The 20275-nt window shown below is 36.9% G+C and overlaps 1 protein-coding gene and 1 pseudogene across 1 annotated transcript; both read right to left on the reverse strand.

Annotated features, from left to right (window-relative positions):
• Positions 1 to 622: 622 nt before the first annotated feature.
• LOC140852201 (uncharacterized) lies at positions 623 to 9863 on the reverse strand (annotated as a pseudogene).
• A 4394-nt stretch (positions 9864 to 14257) lies between these two features.
• On the reverse strand, positions 14258 to 18054 carry LOC105059930 (putative disease resistance protein RGA1). Its single transcript, XM_010943452.4, has 2 exons — positions 14785 to 18054; positions 14258 to 14631 (listed from the first exon to the last, which is right to left on the reverse strand). Exons 1-2 carry the CDS (start codon positions 17746 to 17748, stop codon positions 14512 to 14514), a joined length of 3084 nt encoding a protein of 1027 aa, XP_010941754.1. The 5' UTR covers positions 17749 to 18054; the 3' UTR covers positions 14258 to 14511.
• Between the last annotated feature and the right edge of the window lie 2221 nt (positions 18055 to 20275).

Here is a 20275-nt window from a genome sequence, read left to right on the forward strand (position 1 = left end):
TAAGAACAGAAGGGCCTAAACTAATTTCGGCAGTATGATGACTAAATTCCATCGTAAGTGGAATGTTTTGAATCAATGTGGAAGAATCAAGAGAAACATGGGATTGCATTACATGTTATATTATTAATTAAGATAGGTCTTGTTTAAGGTTGCTATTCTATTATTTGTATTCTAGCTCTTTTATATGCTTTTATGACATAGCAATGCCTTGGATGTTATAATCTCTGCATATTCCACTTCTGTTTATGTTGAATTAAACATCTCTTATGTAAATTCATCTCCATACTGTTGGGATGGCAGGCGCCTTTGCTCATGTAGTTTGTTCCTCTGTTCTTCTTTTTGGTGCTCTTTCCTTTTTTTTATTTTCTTTGGTGCGTTGATTGAAACCTGTAAAACCTTGAGGATTGGCAATGGATAAGCACACTAAATCCCCAGGGTAATACCGATGAGGGGATGAAAGCTTAGCAAATCTGTATAGAACCTATTTTTGTTGAGATTTCGTAATTTCAAAATATCCCGAAGCCTTGAGTACTAAGTATAAACTCAACTCCCGCTTGTAAACATTTTAAACTGCTGAATCTAAATACTGGTTTCCCATATCATGTCAATTTAGATTTTCTAGTCATACAAAGAGCATCTGAACATAAATTTTAGCCATTATAATCTCAGAAAAAACATAATTTATTAGCAAATATTGCAAGCGACAAGTGAACCTGACACTAGAGAGGTTCTACAATCAGGAAGCTACTACAGGTGCGCTCCGCAGGGCGTTTGTTGCCCAGCTATGCAACCCAAGAGGTGGGGGATGAATTGGGTTTCTAAAAAATTTTAAACTTACACCTTATGAAGATTATTTAACAATAGCAAGATAAGTAAGGAGAGTGTAGTTGATTCAAGGTTGATGATTGAATGCAAGAATGCAAGAGAATAAAGAAGTTCTAAAAGGAGAGCAATTAAGCACAACACAAACAAGAGGATTTATAATGGTTCGGTGCTAACCTTGCACCTACATCCACTCTCCAAGCTCCTACTTGAGAATTTTAATCCATTAAACTGTATTCAACTTGAATACATCCGTTGGAAATTCCGACTTTAGTTATCTCAAACTAGTCCACTTGTTTTTCGGGTACAAGCCAATCCAATACAATTTGATTCAAGATTCGGATCAATCTTCCCACATTTTGGAACCATTCCAAAACAAAAACAATAACTCAAAGAGAGTATTACAATTAATTGCACAAAAAATGCAGATGAAGCTTCTTTAATGAGCGAATGAAGCTTTAAATATACTTTACTCAAATAGAAGAAAGCTCTTTCTGATTTTCTCAAGGTGGTTGGAGATTTGAATGAGCACTTGAGGAGTTGGTGGACTTGAATTAAAAGCTTCTTGAATGCTTTAAGTGGGCTCTTGCTTAGGGTTAAAAAGAATGCTTGAAGGACCTTTTTCAAAAATCTCTCTCTTTTCCATTTTCTTGATTCTCTCCTTTAAGTCTCTTTTTATATCTTCAAATAATGGTGGAGAGTAATCTGGGCTGAAATAGAGCCGTTTGAGCACATTAAATGAGCATTAAATGCAATTGAAACGGGTTAAAAACTAACCGTTGCAGAACTTTTCCGGTACAGGGGTCGACTCATAGGATCGACTCATGCTCATGGGTCGACTCATAGGGTCGACCTCTGTGGAACAGAACAGAAAATGATTGTTCTGTAATTTTGGCTTGCAAAGCAGCAGAGGTCGACTCATAGGGTCGAATCATGCCAATGGGTCGACTCATAGGGTCGACTCACAGAGAGTGCCAGCCAAAATTCCAGCGTGCCGTTCAGCTCTTTAAGCCATGAGTCGACTCATGGGATCGACTCAAAAATAAAAATCTGATTTTCTTGTAAAATATACTTCAAAAAATGTTGAAATTTTCTCCAGTAGACTGCATGTCTTTTATTCTTGCTCTTGAGGCTTTTGAATCAGGTATTGATAAAATTATGATTTTGTCTCTGAAATGCAATTAGTCTTTGTCCAAGCCAAGATCATTAGTAATCCTCTCAAATACTTTGTAATCGTCAAAATCAATTCAAGGAGCAACAATCTCCCCCTTTTTGATGATGACAAAACACTTGAGCAAAAGCATATATAAAGCATTGGACATGAATTTCAAATTTATAAAGATGCATCACTTAAATATCATAGTCAAGTATTGGAACGAAATGCATCATAAGCAGTTTAAAGATAGATTTAAAATTTGCTATAAATTTGAAATTTGCTTATAAATTTGAAATTTGCTTATAAATTTGAAATTTGCTTATAGTTCAATCTCTTATTGCTCAATCTCAATCTTAATGTTCAATCTTTACTGCTCTTATTGCTTTGCTCAAACTCATCAATCTTGATTCTCTACTCTCCTTTTTTGACAGCATCAATTGAGATTCTCTACTCCCTCCTTTTTTTTTGAAAATATTTTCCATTCCTTCCTTTTGATGGGATCAATTTTACTTCTTTAGCTGCTTTCTTTAATTGCTTGTTTCGGTATTGCTTATTGTTTTACTCTCCTTTAATATAGCAATCGTAAAAGATAGATCAATTTGCTTATTTAAAAGATATTGCTATTCAAGTTTTTCACAATTTAAAAGTAATCCAAGTTGATCACATTCAAAGATATTCATTGAAAGTCAAAGTGTATATATATAGATCAAAAGATGAGTGAGTACAAAGATGTTTCAATATATAAGTGTTGACTTAGAGTACAAAAGACATGGATAGAAACTATCCAAGAGTTAATCAGTCAACATTGCATTACATGGCCTACAAAAGATATGGATAGAAACTATCCTAGACAAAAACTAAATAAAAGACTGACTATACTCAATCTAGTAGATATCATGATTGGATGGATCGGAGTCTGATGAATCAGAGATGGGGTGAGGAGATGAAGGATCACGTCCATGGGCTCGACCTCGACCGTGTCTGCCTCTGCCATGGGTAGAGGTGCCAGCACGAGTGGAAGGGTGAGAGGATCCTGAAGGCTGAGAAGCAAAGGACTGTGCTACAAGTGATAGTCTGATGGTGTCCAGGAGGTTTAAAGCTCTCGAAACAGATTGTAGCAGTGCAGTGAACTGAGTGGAAGCATGCTCACTAGAGCCCCTGATCTCTCTCCTAAAAAAATCAAAGCCACTCTCCAAGACTCCTTGCAGTCTGGCTGCCTCCGCAGATAGGTCTGAGACCTCAGTGATGTCCTCATGTGGCTGTGGATGGGCTAAAGCCAGTACTTGCCTCTGCAAGTCGAACACTCTGCCAGTCAGTCTCATTACACAACCCTCAAGCTGCTTGATGCGTACTGACTGATCAGAAATCATCTGGAACACTGTGGAGATGTGGGGGATCAGTGTCTGATCAGATACATCGTGAGATGTCGATCTCTGAGCAAAAGCTGAAGTACCCATCTGACGAGATAGTATGGAAGCTACGCGTTGAGATATCATCTCTATCTGGTCATTAGCCAATCTGATCTCTGAGGGATGTGCTCTGCTGTCCGGCTGCTGGAGTGAAGTGTGCTTCCTCATAGACTCTAACGACCCAACCTCATGGTCAGAAACAAATTGAATGTCTGGAGATACAGCCCTGTGATCACGGAGAGGTGATGATGGTCCTTCCTCCTCTGCTATGTCCTCAGCTCTCTCTTCCGCACTTTTTGTCCAACCACCATCAGTCTTGGAAAATTTCATGCGGTGCAGAGTATGGCGGTTGATAGTGTCAGAGTGAGAAAGCCTAGCTACTGCCTTCCCCTCAAAGCTAACTTCAAACCTCCTGAATACTAAAGTGAGAGCCATACCGAAAGGCAAATGTGCCTTGGACCTATTCAAGGTCTCTCTCATAGCTTCAATCATCAATGCAGGAAGGTTCAGGGGGGTTTGAGTAATAACATGATACATAATGCAGATATCCCGACCAGAGAGGAGATCATGTCTACCACTTCTAGGGAAGAATAACTTAGTTACCATTTGGTGTAGTAGCCTCATTTCAATGGAAAGGATCTTGGCCTCTAATTTGTTTAGGCTTCCCGTGAAGGTTCTTTCTAGAATTACATTTATTCCCTCCTCCTTAACTGGGAGTTCCATGTTTGTGTATCCCTCACAGGGTAAATGAAGAATTTTTCCCAAAAGCATAAGATCTTGGTTAATTTCTACACCCTTTACTGTGAAATTTACTGTTTCATTGTTGTAGCTCAAGTTCAAATAAAATTCTCTAACAAGATCCACATAGGTATTTTCTTTAAGTGAGCAGTAGAATTTTCAACCTTGATCCTTGATTTTTGATCTGATAGAGAACTCTTCCTTTTCAAAAAATCTGAAATCAATGTTTTTGCCGGGCTCTACCTTCCTATCGGAGAGAGGTATCTTACTAGGGCTAATTGGAGACCGAGATGTAGCTGGAGTAGATGCAGGAGCAGGGTCTGAAGCTGATGTGGTCTCGGTTGCTTGTCTCTTCCGGCGCACATTTTCTTCCAACCCGCGAACTGATTTCCTCCTCTGTGGAAGGTTCATTTTCGGAGCCATTTCCACAAACAGAGCTAGCAAGGAACTTAAGAGAGCGAATGTGGGGAGAGATAAAGGATTTTTAGGGGAAGGGTAAGGATTTTGGAGAAGAGGAGTGCCGATTTGAAGAAGACGGGTAGAGTCTAGGGCAGGCTCGACTCGCTCCAAATGAAGAAGGAGAAAAGGGAGGAGCTGGGTTCCAAAAGGGCGATTTAGAGGGTGAGAGACGGTGGGAGAAGAGTTTTTGGGGAAGAACTTGAGTTTGAGGGAGAAGAGAGGGAGTTTTTAGGCTTGGTGGAAGGAGGAAGACGAAAAGTTGGGTCGGCTCAAGGAAGGTTTTCCAACAAAAGGAAGCGCTCGAAAGATTTGGTTAAAATTACAAGTTTACCCTAGGATCGACCTTGGGGGTCGACTCATGGCATAGAAAAATTCAAAAAAATGATGAAATAATTTCAAAAAAATTTAAAATATTAGGAGAAGAATGTATACCCAAAAATTGATTATGAGAATGATTATTTTGGACGTTTGAGCTCAAAAAATGAGAATTAAGCTAAAAAAAATTTTGGTATTGATACCTTGGAATCAGAGAGACACCTAAGCAGATGGATCAAGGATTCCTAGTTCTCTCCTAATTTTACAAAATCTATCTTCACTTAAGGCCTTGGTAAAGATGTCAGCTAATTATTTTTCAGTACAAATATAGTCAAGAATTATATCTTTATTTTGGACATGTTCTCTTATGAAATGATGCCTGATTTCAATATGTTTTGATCTAGAATGTTGAATTGGATTTTTAGTGAGATTTATAGCACTAGTGTTATCACATCTTATGGGAGTTTCATTAAGTTTGATATCAAAGTCTTCGAGTTGTTGCTTAATCCATAAGATTTGAGCACAACAACTTCCGGCTGCAATATATTCAGTCTCGGCTGTAGACAGAGCTATCGAATTTTGTTTCTTGCTAAACCATGAGATTAAATTAATTTCAAGAAATTGGCAAGTTTCACTAGTACTTTTTCTATCTAATTTACATCCAGCAAAATCGGCATCTGAATATCCTATTAAATCAATTAGTGAGTCCTTAGAATACCATAATCTTAGAGTTTGTGTACCATTTAAGTATCTAAGGATTCTTTTAACTGCATTCAAGTGTGATTCTTTTGGATTTGATTGAAAGCGAGCACACAGGCAAACACTAAACATGATATCAGGTCTACTCGCAGTTAAATATAGTAGAGAATCAATCATGCCTCTATAAAATTTTAAGTCTACACTTTTACCTTCTTCGTTCTTGTCAAGCTTACATGTTGGGCTCATGGGTGTGCCAATCTGTTTGGAGTTCTCCATTCCAAATCTCTTGAGTAATTCTCTTGTGTACTTGCTTTGGGTGATGGAGATTCTTTCCTTTGTTTGTTTGATTTGGAGTCTGAGGAAGAATGTAAGTTCTCCCATCATGCTCATCTCGAACTCTCCCTGCATGAGCTTTGCAAAATCTTGACAAAGAGTTTCATTAGTAGACCCAAAAATAATGTCATCAACATATATTTGTATAACTAATATATCATCTTGATTTTTTTTAATGAAAAGGGTTGTGTCTACATTTCCTCTTGAAAAATCATTATTAAGTAGAAATTTGCTTAATCTTTCATATCAAGCCCTGGGTGCTTGTTTCAAACCATATAAAACTTTATTTAGTCTAAAAACATGATTAGAAAAAGTGTGATTTTCAAAACTTGGAGGTTGTTCTACATAAACTTCTTCAGCAATATATCCATTTAAAAAGGCACTTTTGACACTCATTTGGAATAATTTAAATTTCATGAAGCAAGCATATGCAAGTAGAAGTCTAATTGCCTCTAATCTAGCAACAGGTGCAAAGGTCTCATCAAAATCAATTTCTTCTTCTTGGTTATAACCTTTTGCAACTAATCTTGCCTTATTTCTTATCACATTTTCATGTTCATCCAATTTATTCCTATATACCCATTTTGTGCCAATTATTGAGTAGTTTTTAGGTCTTGATACTAAGGTCCATACATTATTTCTTTCAAATTGATTAAGTTCTTCTTGCATTGTATTAATCCAATTATAATCTTTTTCAGCTTCGTCTATAGTTTTAGGTTCAAGATGAGAGACAAAAGCACAATGATTGAATGCATCTTTAAGAGAAGAACGAGTTCTTACCCCATGTGTAGGATCACCAATGATTAGTTCCTTGGGGTGATTGTGATCATACCTCTATTCTTTGGGTAGATTGTTTGTACGTTGAGGTTGTTCTTGTCATTCTTCACCTTCCTCATCTTGTTTGACTTCATGTTCTTCATCATCTTGAATTGTTGAATCTTTTAGAGTGATCTCCTTCATTCTTTTATAAGAGGATCTGCATCATCAAAACCTTCATTCTTTCTTAAAGGAAGATCGTTAGTTTCATCAAAGACAACATGTATTGACTCCTCTACTACTAAGGTTCTTTTGTTAAAAACTCTAAAGGCTTTACTAGAAGAGGAGTGACCCAGAAAAATTGCTTCATCGAATTTTGCATCAAATTTTTCTAGTCTTTCTTTACCATTATTTAATATAAAACATCGGCAATCAAAAATATGAAAATATGCAATGTTTGGTTTTCTTCCTTTCCAAAGCTCATAGTGAGTTTTCTTTAAAATTTGTCTAATTAAGGCATGATTTAATATGTAACATGCTGTGTTAATAGCTTCCGTCCAAAAGTATCTTGGAAGGTTGCTTTCACATAGCATAGTACGAGCCATTTCTTCAAGCGTTTTATTTTTCCTTTCTACTACTCTATTTTGTTGGGGTGTCCTAGGTGCTGAAAATTATGGTCAATTTCTTTTTCATCACAAAACTTCTCAAAATCTTGATTTTTAAATTCGGTTCTATGATCACTTCGAATATTTTGAATTGAAAATCCTTTCTCATTTGTGACTTTTCGATAAAATTTAGAGAAAACTTGAAAAATTTCATCCTTGTGTGTCAAAAAGAAAACCCATGTAAAACGAGAGAAATTATCAATAATTACAAAACTATATCGTTTTCCTCCTAGACTAGTAGTTCTGGTAGGTCCAAATAAATCCATATGCAATAGTTCTAATAGCCTAGAAGTTGAAATAATATTTTTAGATTTGAATGAAACTCTTGTTTGTTTATCTAGTTGGCATGCATCACAAATTCTATCATTTTCAAAATTTAATTTGGGTAAACTAATAACCAATTCTTTCTTAATGAGTTTTGAAAGTGAGTGCATGCTAATATGTGTAAGCCTACGATGCCAAAACCAACTAGTCTCATTAATCTTGGCATTTAAGGATACTAGGCATTGCATGTTTATTTTGGATAGATCATTCAAATCTACCATATAAACATTGCCATGTCTAAGCCCAATAAATTTAATGCCTTCATTAATAGGACTAGTTACAATGCAAACAGAGGATTCAAAAGTAACTTTATATCTTTTATCACAAAATTGACTGATGCTTAATAAATTATGTTTTAAACCATCTACTAATAAAATATTTTCAATAAACTTGGAGGGAGTGATACCAATGTTACCTATATCGATGATCTTTCTTTTACCATTATCTCCAAAGGTAACTATCCCTCCATTCTTAGCATCAAGTGTGATGAATTGGGATTCATCACCAGTCATGTGTCTCGAGCATCCGCTATCAAGATATCATTTTCGGTTTGCTCCTTGGGATGCTAGACACACCTGCAAGCAAAAGTCAAGTTTTTACTTTAGGTACCCAAGCTTTCTTGGGTCCTTTTTGGTTAGTCACAATGGTTCCTTTTGGAACTCATATTTTCTTTGCATTAGAATTTAAGAAATTGTTAGAGAGACAAGTGTATGACTTGTGACCTACTTTACCATATTTGAAGCAAGTAATGTTTAAAAACTTATTGTTTGAAGAGTTTACATAGATATTTTTTAGAAACTTTTGTTTCTTTAAGGGGTTGTAATCAAGACCAGCCTTATCATAAACAGTCTTTTGATTTTCAAGAATCATATTAAGTTTATTAGAACATAAAGTGAATTTTTCAACTGTTGGTTTTAGCTTCGCAATTTCATTCTTTAAGTTCAGATTTTCTTGAAGCAAGGTACATTTTTCATTTGAAATGCTCTCATTTTGTTTTAGTAGAGATTGATTCTTTGATTTTAACTCTTTGTTCTTTACCCCTAGCTTCTTTAGTTCATCAATTAAATCATAAAAAGTTTCATGAAGTTCTTCAAAAGTAAAGTCAACAGGAGTTGAAGAATTTATCTCATTCTCATGTGCCATACGGCACAAGTTGACTTGTTCAGTTGAGTCTTCTTCTTCGGAGCTTGACTCATCACTTCCACTCCAAGTAGTCATCATGGCCTTCTTTTTGTACTTTTTGGGATCCTTCTTTAGTTGTGGACATTCAGACTTGAAATGTCCCGATTTCTTGCATTCGTAGCAGATAATGGGTTGGTCTTTATCCTTTTCTTTGCTATATTCTCCTTTTGTGGGTGGTCTCTTCCTCATTCCTTGTTTCTTTTTCTTCAAAAATTTCTTAAACCTTTTAGTAATGAGAGCTATTTCTTCATTCTGCTCTTCATTTTCCGTATCATCAGTTTCTTCATCAAGTTGAGTCGTGGATTTGAGGGTGATTGTCCTCTTCTTTTTTACTTCTTCTTTTTGGTGTTGTTTCATGCTCAACTCATGTGTCATCAGTGATCCTAGAAGCTCTTCCAAGGGTAGAATGTTCAGATCCTTGGCTTCTTGGATGGTGGTCACTTTGGCTTCCCAAGTTTTTGGTAATGACCTAAGAATCTTCCTCACGAGATCACTGTTAGAATAAGACTTACCAAGACTTTTCAGATCATTTATAATATCAGTAAAATGAGTAAACGTTTCAGTTATAGATTCATCATGCTCTATTTTAAAAAGTTCATATTTATGCACGAGCATGTTAATTTTGGATTCTTTTACTTGATTAGTACCTTCATGAGTTACTTCTAATCTATCCCATATTTCTTTAGCAGACATGCATGTTGAAATACAATAGAATTCATTAGCGTCTAGTGCACAATACAAAACATTCATGGCTTTAGCATTTAGTTGGGCCATTTTCTTATCAACCTCATCCCATTCTTTTTCGAATTTGGTTGATTCCACACCATCGATAATTTTAGTGGGTGTGTGAGGGCCGTTTACTATGATACTCCATATATCATAGTCAAGTGATTGAATGAAGATTTTCATCCGAGCTTTTCAATAGGTATAGTTTGACCCATTGAAAAGTGGAGGTCGGTTAGTAGACTACCCCTCGGCTAGAGAAGTGCCAACTTGAGTTGCCATAGATCTTTAGCTCTTTGATTGGTTTAATCAAAGTAGGGCTAGAGCACCGGGCTCTGATACCACTTGTTGCCCAGCTATACAACCCAAGAAGGGGGGGTGAATTGGGTTTCTAAAAATTTTAAACTTAACTTATACCTTATGAAGATTATTTAACAATAGCAAGATAAGTAAGGAGAGTGTAGTTGATTCAAGGCTGATGGTTGAATACAAGAATGCAAGAGAATAAAGAAGTTTTAAAAGGAGAGCAATTAAGCACAACACAAATAAGAGGATTTATAGTGGTTCGATGCCAACCTTGCACCTACATCCACTCCCCAAGCTCCTACTTGGAAATTTCAATCCACTAAACTGTATTCAACTTGAATACACCCATCAGAAACTCCGACTTTAGCTATCCCAAGCTAGTCCACTTGTTTTTCGGGTACAAGCCAACCCAATACAATTCGATTCAAGATTCGGATCAACCTTCCCACGTTTTGAAACCCTTCCAAAACAAAAATAATAACTCAAAGAGAGTATTACAATTAATTGCACAAAAAATGCAGATGAAGCTCCTTTAATGAGCGAATGAAGCTTTAAATACATTTTACTCAAATAGAAAAAAGCTCTTTATGATTTTCTCAAGGTGGTTGGAGACTTGAATGAGCGCTTGAGGAGTTGGTGGACTTGAATTAAAAGCTTCTTGAATGCTTTAAGTGGGCTCTTGCTTAGGGTTGAAAAGAATGCTTGAAGAACCTCTTTAAAAAATCTCTCTCTCTTTTTTATTTTCTTGATTCCCTCCTTTAAGTTCCTTTTTATATCTTCAAATAATGGTGGAGAGTAATCTGGGCTGAAATAGAGCCATTAGAGCACATTAAATGAGCATTAAATGCAATTGAAACGGGTTAAAAACTAGCCGTTGCGGAACTTTTCCGTCACAGGGGTCGACTCATAGGGTCGACTCATGCTCATGGGTCGACTCATAGGGTTGACCTCTGTGGAACAGAACAGAAAACGACTGTTCCGTAATTTTGGCTTGCAAAGCAGCAGAGGTCGACTCATAGGGTCGACTCATGTCAATGGGTCGACTCATAGGGTCGACTCACAGAGAGTGCCAGCCAAAATTTCAGCGTGCCGTTCAGCTCTTTAAGCCATGAGTCGACTCATGGGGTCGACTCAAAAATAAAAATTTGATTTTCTTGCAAAATATACTTTTAAAAATGTTAAAATTTTCTTCAGTAGACTGCACGTCTTTTGTTCTTACTCTTGAGGCTTCTGAATCAGGTATTGATAAAATTACGATTTTGCCCCTAAAATGCAATTAGTCTTTTTTCAAGTCAAGATCATTAGTAATCCCCTCAAATGCTTTGTAATCATCAAAATCAATTCAAAGAGCAACAGCGTTGACCAAGACACAAACTGTTCTCAGACATGATATTTGAATTTGTTTGCAATTTTGCTTTGGTTGTACTATGAACCTCATCGAACTGCATAGTCGAGATGTTTCCAAATCCATTGCAACTAGCGCAATCTCAGCTTACAAAGTTGTTCTCAGTCATATAATCGTATTTAGGGTATGTTTAGTTTGCAATATGAATTGAAATGGAAATTAAAATGATCATATCCTCTGAGATATTTGGTTCATAATTAGAATTTTAATGGATTTGAATACTATAGGAGAGTAGAGATTAGATTTTGAAGACAGACATTTTTAGTTCCTTCTGAAATTAGGATGGGAATGAGATTTTTCTTAATCAAATAGTATGAATGCAAGTTATTCATTTTTATTTTTATTCTAGAATCTAATTTCTTGCAACCAAATATGCTTTAGGTGATGCTTTTACATTGTCACTTTCAATGAAAGAAAAGGGTTTAGAAAGAAATTGTATATTACATTTTCCATCAATCTTCCTTAGCAAACTCTCTCATTTTGAAAGCATAAAATAAGATAAAACCCAAAACAAGAAAATGCATGGCTAATGTATGACAACCCTCCAAGTTTTAGCTGTCTTTGGCCCTAAGTGCATGTATGCAATATTTCTAAAATAGGGTTTTCCTAGTTAATTAATTGTGCATGCCACTCACCGCCAGCAACTGTTCCACTTTAATAGTTTAGTAAATATAAAAAGCATTTTGATTAAGAAGTAATAGAGAGATCTTTGATGATCTTGAGGGGAAAAAACAACTTTTGAGAGCAGAAAATTAAGGGAAAAAAAAGGGGGAAAGAACAGGAAGTGAACAAAAAAATATTTGATAAAAATAATGAAGATATTTTTGATGATCTTAGAAAATAACAGTAGGAAACTCTCTGATGTTAAAGGCATGAAATGAAGAGGGAAAAAAAATGAAAACAAGAAGAAATAGAGGCTAAGGCTAATTATTGAAATCTAAAATAGATCATTTTTTTTTAAAAAAGATTGGGTTTTCTTAAAGGGATGCTAAGCGCGTCTCACACGCTAACAGTGGAGTAACTAATGGCTCCCCTTTCAGCCCCGAGATCAATGAATGATCAATGGTAGCGTGCCTTGGTTGCGGGATAGCAGGTAAGAGTAAGCTTTTTCACATACAGAATGAAATTTTTTTCGTTCCTCGCGATGTGGGACTAAACTTCGCCATTCTATTTCTAAAAACTAGTGCTTTGTCCAATGAAAGTTTTAAATTTTCCAGTCCATTTGCTTTAATGATTGGACGAGTACTCTCTCTCTCTCTAGGTCCCTCAAATCCGCGGCCACCCTCCTTTCCTCTCCCAAAGCCACCTTAACGCCCTCCATAGCCCCATTATCAAGCCCGACTTCCCTGCTTCATCATCTTCATGACCGGCCTTGTTGATTCCCCCCTCAAGCGCAACCCCTTGGCCCACGCCCGGATCTTATTCGATGATTTGCCCCACCAGGACGTCGTCGCCTGGACCTCATCGTCGGCCAGCCCGCCGCTGCCGATTCCACGATTCCGAATCCGAATTTGGATATCTATTTATAGATACTGATTTTAAATATTTTTTCAATCTAAAAAGTATGTGGCAAAAATATAATAAAATAAATTATATAGCCCAGAATTCAAGCCAACATTCTGGGTTTTGAATGGCAAGCTTCGACCGCCGATGTACAACATGATTATTGTTTGATATAAGTAGTTTGTTTATTGATCCTTAAGTATCATTTGATGCATGTTGCATATTTTTTATATTTTTTTCTCTTTCATAAAAAATGAACATATTTTATTTTATGTTTTATGATATTTTCAAAGCTTTTTTGTTTAAAATATCACTATTAATTTTTTTATATATTTTCTATATCTCTATCTAATTTTTCTTACAAGCTCTTTGAAAATAGATAATTTATGATCTAGATCCTTAACAAAGTTGATCTTTGTGTATGTTTAACAACTATGCTTTAAATCCTTTGTTATATGTAAATCGTATGTAATCTATAGGTGAATTTCATTTATGTCCTTTATGTTTATATGAATTAGTATTACTTTTTATCACTGAGTTCTACTAAAAATTTGATTTATATCCAAGATTATCTGACTTATATTTATATTAAGATAATCAAAATATGGATAAAAATAATATTCAATATATATCTGTATCCATTTAAAATGACTATAGATACACTTTAAATTGTATCCATATCCATTTAGAACAAATATGGATATTAATGTTGAAATCTAATTAACATCAATATTCGTATACATATTTGTTGAAAAATATGGATATAAATATAGATATATCACTTTTCGATCTATAGCCCATTCATTTTCAGCCCTAACTTATAGGCTGTCTTATATATGCATTTTATCTTTTTTAGGAGAAAGATAATCATTTTGAACTTTAGCATCATTGGATCCTTCCATTTACTTTTGCTAAGATGGCATCATTATTCATTATTTAACTTTTTGTTCAACTTTAGGAGGGTCTATTCCAGACTTTCTTAATGTATACCCACCCCCATCTTGGGGACTACTCCAATAGAAATCGAACCCTTGACCTTTAAGCCAAGTCGCAAGAGGTGATGCCATCCGTACAAGTGCCCGGTCATACAACTTATTAGTAGTTGATCTTTCAAAGTTCACCTCCTTTTGTTACCATGCTTTCCTCAAATTTTTGTTATAAGCATCTAAATTGTTTAAGCAAGTGCTCAATGTTTCTCATTTGATAAATTTTCATAGCCAATACTTCATGCAATGCTAGTTATGTTACTCAACAATTTAACATGCATCCATATCGACATTTTTCTCTCGAAGTGATGCTCATCTTATTTGCATTGCTTCTTTGTCCTATGGTATAGGACATAAGCATCAATTCATATTTTGGTTACGACCTTGCTGATCAAATATGATCTATTTTTTCAGCGACTGTATCAAAAAGTTGAGTAATATAAAATTGTGACAATGTCATATCAAAAGGCCAGCAATTTGCAAACTATAGAACACAGAAATAGCAATCAGAATCTACAAGTTCTTTTCACAAACCTTAGTTCCCAGCAAACACAAGCACAAGTGGAAAAGCATATCTAAAGATGCTTCTGGTGTTGGTGTGAAGCTACAAACTAATTTTTTTTGGTTAATACATTGTACATTCAAGGAAGATCTCGGAGGCGTTTCCGATCCTCCGAGATGTCGGAGGCATTCCCTGATTCTATCCCCCATGCCATCGGGAATTAAAACATTAACTATGGTGGAATGAGAGGTACTTATCTTGAATCTTCTTCAGGCGGAGCCTGATGGCTTCTTCTCGCATCATGCATATTTTCGGAAACAAAGGCCAATAAATGTCTGATGAAACGACCTGGTGCAATAGCAAAAAAATTAAGAATAAGAGAAATCTGTTGGCACATGTATTCCATACAGAAGCTTCAAACGTACAATCAGAGAATGTATAGTTGTGTAAGCCTCTGAGTAATAATCAATTGGAGCACTTCCAATTTAGGATGGAGGGTACCTGAATGCAGTTGATTTTTTGTATTTCACACCAGTTGACCAATCCAGGGCAATGAATAATTTCCACATAGCGAGGCATAGATGGGAGCTGATCTTCTACCATGATCTGAAGTTTAGGACAATCTAGTATAAATAATTCTCTGAGAGAAGCAAGGTTTTGCATTCCCGACAGTGATGTCAACTGTTGGCACCCCTCAATATGCAGACTTTGAAGCTTGGATGGCAGTCCTTCCTCTGATAAGAGCTGGAGTTTATGACAAAAGGATATCTTCAGTTTTTCAAGAGAGTGGAGATTATACAGCCCTCCTATGGATTCGAGCTCCCAGCAACAGACAATGGACACCCGCTCAAGCTTGGACTTTGATAGGGATGCGTGCATGCATAGAGAAAGGGACCTTACGCTGTGACATCGAATTATATGGATTTCTCGAAGTGATGCAAGGGATAAAGGATTTCCCACCCATTCTGGAAACTTGGAACCACCATACTCGTCTATAACCAACTCTTTGAGGTTGGTGGGAGGTTGGAGATACTCAAGCAGCGCTTCCTCCCTTTTTTTATCGGCTGGAGCATCCTTATTTTCCTCTAGAAAAACTTCTAGAGTCAGTCCATCATAATAACAATGATGTTCGCGGTCGGCATCCCAACGTAGATGCGACCGCTCAAGTTTGTGCTTATATTTAAGACCGACATCCTTCGCATCCTCTATGCTGACCAAATTCCCGAGCCCTGCGATGCAAAGATCTCCTTGGAGGTTCACCAAGTCCTTTAACACTCCTATCCCACCCTGCACTTCATAACGTCCACGCAATCTCTGAAGATTTGTTAGCTTTTCGATTCCAGCTGGCAGACACAGAACTTGAGTGCCCCTAGTATCTAGGTGGCGGAGGTTAGTAAGGCTTCCTACACAGGGTAACTCTTTAAGTTCTTTGCACCGGTGAAGATCCAGACTCTGCAGGTTGCGTAGCTGACGAACTGATTCAGGGAGCTTTTTAATACAATCTGAAGATAGATTCAAGCATCGTAGGTTAATAAGGTTACCTAGGCCATCTGGTAACTTTGCAAGAGCACCACAATAAAGAATCAATGTCTGTAGGTGGCAAAGGAGGCATACTGATTCAGGGAGCTTCTTCATACAATGCGATGCGATATGTAAGTAGCGTAGGTGCTTCAGATCACCGAGTAAATCTGGGATCTCAACTTCTTGCCAACGAAATTCTAAACATCTGAGCAGCGAAGACTGGGTTATTTCCTGGATTACTATTGAAGGTGGACCCAAGTGTTCCATTCGTAGCAAGGTCCGTAGGGCCCTAAGATTGTGGGGGCTCGGTGATTTCACTAATTCCCCGACACCTTGCACATATAAATGGCGAATCTTATCAGGAGAACCTGGTAGCTTCTTATCCACAATTGCATAGCACTCAGTTCCAGCAATAGATTTTGCTAGATCATGTATGATATCATGCATCTTAAATTTACGATCAAGATAGGAATCAAAGAATGATCTTGTTAGTAAGTCATTAAAACATTCATCTCCGATGTCCTCCATTGTTTTTCTACCTCGAGGTGGGATGTAACCTTGCGCCGTCCACAATCTGACTAAAATATCTTTGTCAAACTCATAATCCTTTGGAAACATGGAACAGTAAATGAAACAGGGTTTGAGATGTGCTGGCATGCGATTGTAACTTAATCTAAGAGATGCCAAAGTCTCATTGTTCTTGTCTAGTTCCCATAGATCACTTTGTAAGACCTCCATCCAACTGTCTTCATCCATTTCGTGTCTTAGAAGGCTTCCTATTGTCTTCACAGCCAATGGTAAACCGGAACACTTCTCGACAATCTGCTTACCAGTATCCGCCAAGTGTGGTCGTTCTTCAGGGTCTCGACCACCAAATGCATAATGCTGGAATAATGACCAAGACTCGTCTTCAGACAAGTAGCCAGGATGATAAGCATGCACCGTCTCCATGATCTTGGCAACAGAATCATTCCTACAGGTCACGATAATTCTTACTACTGTTTCTGCTCCAACAAAAGGGATTCTTAAGGACTCCCAATGGCATTGTTGCTCATTCCAGACATCGTCTAAGACGAGCAATAGTTTCCTCCCCTCCACCTTTTTCTTGAGAGAATTTTGAAGTGGACTGATTTCTGTAAGATCACATGATTCTTCAGTAATAGACTCGATGATGGCCTTTGTTAGCCTCGGAACATCAAAATCATCGGATACACAAACCCATCCAGTAAGATCAAAATATTCTTTGACCTTGGAGTCATTGTAGACCAGCTGAGCGATCGTGGTTTTTCCCAGTCCTCCCTTGCCGACAATCGGAACGACAGAGATACCATTTCCCATACCCTCAGAAAATAGCATATCAATTACCTTCTGCTTGTCATGTTTCCTTCCATAAATACTCGACTCATCCACCATGTGGCTGCTTGGTGGTGGGCTCAAAGCTCTGAAGACCCGTCGCTCTCCATCTTCCCCTCTTAAACGGAGGCGTTTCCGATCCTCCGAGATCTCATTGAACCTCTTCCTGATCTCCCTGATTCTATCTCCCATGCCATCGGGAATTGAAACATTAACTATGGTGGAAAGAGAACTACTTACCTCTTCCTCATCGTCCCCTGCTTCCACTCGCTTCCTCTTGTGGGAAGCTCCGTCTTCCACTTGGGCTCGGAGTACCTCGTACTGGTAGTCGTCCAGCACATCTTCCGCATCATAAGCCACTTCTTTAAGCTCCTTCAGCCAGAGCTTGACGGCTTCTTCTCGTATCTCCCTCTCCTCCGCGTCATGGAGCACTGCCTGGATCCTTTTCAGTGTTCTCTCCAGCTCCTCCAGATCTTCCCAGACACTGCTGCGTGGATCTGATGGCGAAGACGGCGAGGCTGCCCATCTATGAACAGAGCCCAAAACTTGACTGGTTTTTGATATGATGGAAGAGAGGAAAGCGCTCGCCATTGCACAACCTCAGTTTCCTCTTTGCTCTGATCAGACACGGCAAGCAAGCAAAGAGAGCTTTGGCTTTCCTACTGGTCTCCTCTTCAGAAAGAGTGAACCGGAGTCAAGTCAATGGCGAGGAAAGCAGAGGCCTCCTTCACTTGCAATGATTCCATCCACTCGTTTCGGCTGTCCTGATAGACAACGTTACTGAAGCCAACCAAAAAAAAGTCTTGCCAAAAACACGCGCAGCCGCAATAAAACAACATAATGGGGGCAGATTTCCACGCACTGTCGCGCGAAAAAAACCAATCGCGACCCCTTCTCCAAACGAGGAGGAAGAAAATTTCCAAAAAGCTTCTTTCAATAAATCTGGACCTTCTCTAAAATTCGAAAAATAAAATCGTAAAAAAATCGACTCTTCTCATCGAAATCTGTTTCTCTATGTACAACAAAGAAAAAAAAAATGATTAATACGCAAAAAAAAAAAAAGGCCACGAGTTAGATTTCATTTCTCCATGTACCAAAAATATCAGGATTTCGTTGCTCCACGCAAAAAAGAAAAACACCACGAGTAAATTAGCGCACAGGAAAAACCCCACGTTCTCCGCGCAGAAAAAAAAATAAAGGAGTACTCTCCAAAAAGGACTCCTCGAAAACGAAAAATAAAAATAAAAAAAGGGTTCAAAACGGGACTCTTCAAAATGGAAATCCGTTTGTAATATTTTCGCTTCAAAAGGAAATCTGGTTATAATATTTCTCCACGCGCAAAATAGAAATCCACTCAAAAGGACTCTTCAAAAAGGAAAATTTTGCGTAAAGTAAATTAGCATACAACAACCAAAAAAAAAAAAACATGCAGAACGTAAGCCAAAAAAAATTTCGTTTCTTATTTCTTAATTTTGGAAACTCAAAGAAAGGTTAAAATTTCACAACTTATCTATAAAAAAACCACAAGCTAGATTTTTAGTTAGAGTCTTCAAAAAGAAAAAAAATCATTCAAAAGTATACAAAAAAAATAAGGCATTCATGTGTCGTGACGAGGGGTTATGATCCAGCACTTTAAATTTCAATCCATCATTATTCTAGGCTTGTGGAGAAAAGTTTTGGACTGAATATCACATTCTACCTCTTTAAAAAAAATTTCATTCTTGAAACTTAGTATATCTTCACTTTTTTATAATTAGGGATATATCTAATCTTCATATCATGTTTACCATACTCTTAGGCCAGTTTTCATCAATCCTAACTTCCTCATCTAAAATGACACAATCTTAAACAAGGCATCGGTGAGTATAACTTTTCTTAAGTGAAGAGATAATATATAGTAGCTTATTCAATTTTATAAATATGTAGTTGAACTTGAAAGACATAAGGAATGAGAAAAATTCGTAGTTAAAAACCATATGAGCATCTATGAGTTGACTAGAATGATTTCTGTGACAACTTGATCATTTGTACTGACATCATACTCAATCAAAGTAAACACTCATGCATAATTCTCTTTTTTGTTCTGATTAGTGGGTTTGGCGGACTTAGAGTCATTCTTTTTATTAAGACAATTCTGTACCACATATCCCTTCTTGTTGCACTGAAAATACATTTTGAGTTTCTTAAAACAAAGCTCACTATGATTTCTATTATAATACTGACAAATCTCTACTCCTTTCTTCTCATTAGAATGGTTCTCTAAGTTTTCATGTTGGTCACTCCGAGTTTCTATTGGTCTAGTCCTCTTTCTATCTTTCTTTTTTTTGTTCTGATCTTTTAATATCTGATTCAACTTTCAAATCTTGTTCCAATACATCCTTGTAGTCATTAAATATGTGAGAGGACAAACGTGACTAAATTTTATATCCTAGAATATGCTCAAATCTATTTACTTTGCTTCTTTCAAACTCCATGAGCTGAGAGCAATAATGGTCTAACTTATTAAATTTCTTTGCATATATATACTAGTAGTATCATGTCATCTTTTTACCTCAAAGTCAAAAATTTATTCTCTTTTACTAATCTAATTGACTCAAAAAAATATTGATTATAAAATATTTTCTTGAACTACTCCGATGTCAGCTGGTTATCAACAGCCTCATATGCAGCTTTTATTGTAGTCCATCAAAATCCGACATTTTCTTTTAGCATAAGAATGGCTAGCCTAACCTTCATATTCATAGAATATTGTAATGCATCAAATATCTTTTCTATTTTCAAAATCCAGATCTCCATGACCAGATGGTTAGGTCCATCCTCAAATAGTGATGTGTTAAGCCTTCTAAACCTCTCACAATATGACTTTAAAGATGGTGAAAGTTGAGAAACGACTTGTATTTACTACTATTACTAAATAAACTGAGCCATCATTTGGCATACTCCAACAATGTCTGCCTGAATGGCTAGCGTGTTAAGAGTCTGCTCAACCGGTTGGTTGGCATCTTCCCTCATAATCCTTCTTGCTCCTCTCCTCTTAGTGGCATGGTTCACTAAGACTTCATCCCCTCTATTGTTCATCATCATCTATCAAAATTACTAGTATTAATCAGCATTCTTA

The sequence above is a fragment of the Elaeis guineensis genome, chromosome 10, assembly GCF_000442705.2.
Source record: "Elaeis guineensis isolate ETL-2024a chromosome 10, EG11, whole genome shotgun sequence".
NCBI classification, from domain to species: Eukaryota; Viridiplantae; Streptophyta; class Magnoliopsida; order Arecales; family Arecaceae; genus Elaeis; species Elaeis guineensis.

Bases quoted from the DNA above. Each gene is read 5' to 3' on its own strand.
- LOC105059930 (XM_010943452.4), bottom strand. From the start codon at position 17,748: ATGGCGAGCGCTTTCCTCTCTTCCATCATATCAAAAACCAGTCAAGTT. The intron at 14,632-14,784 runs GTACCCTCCATC...CTATTGCACCAG, and splicing joins AAAAAATCAACTGCATTCAG to GTCGTTTCATCAGACATTTA.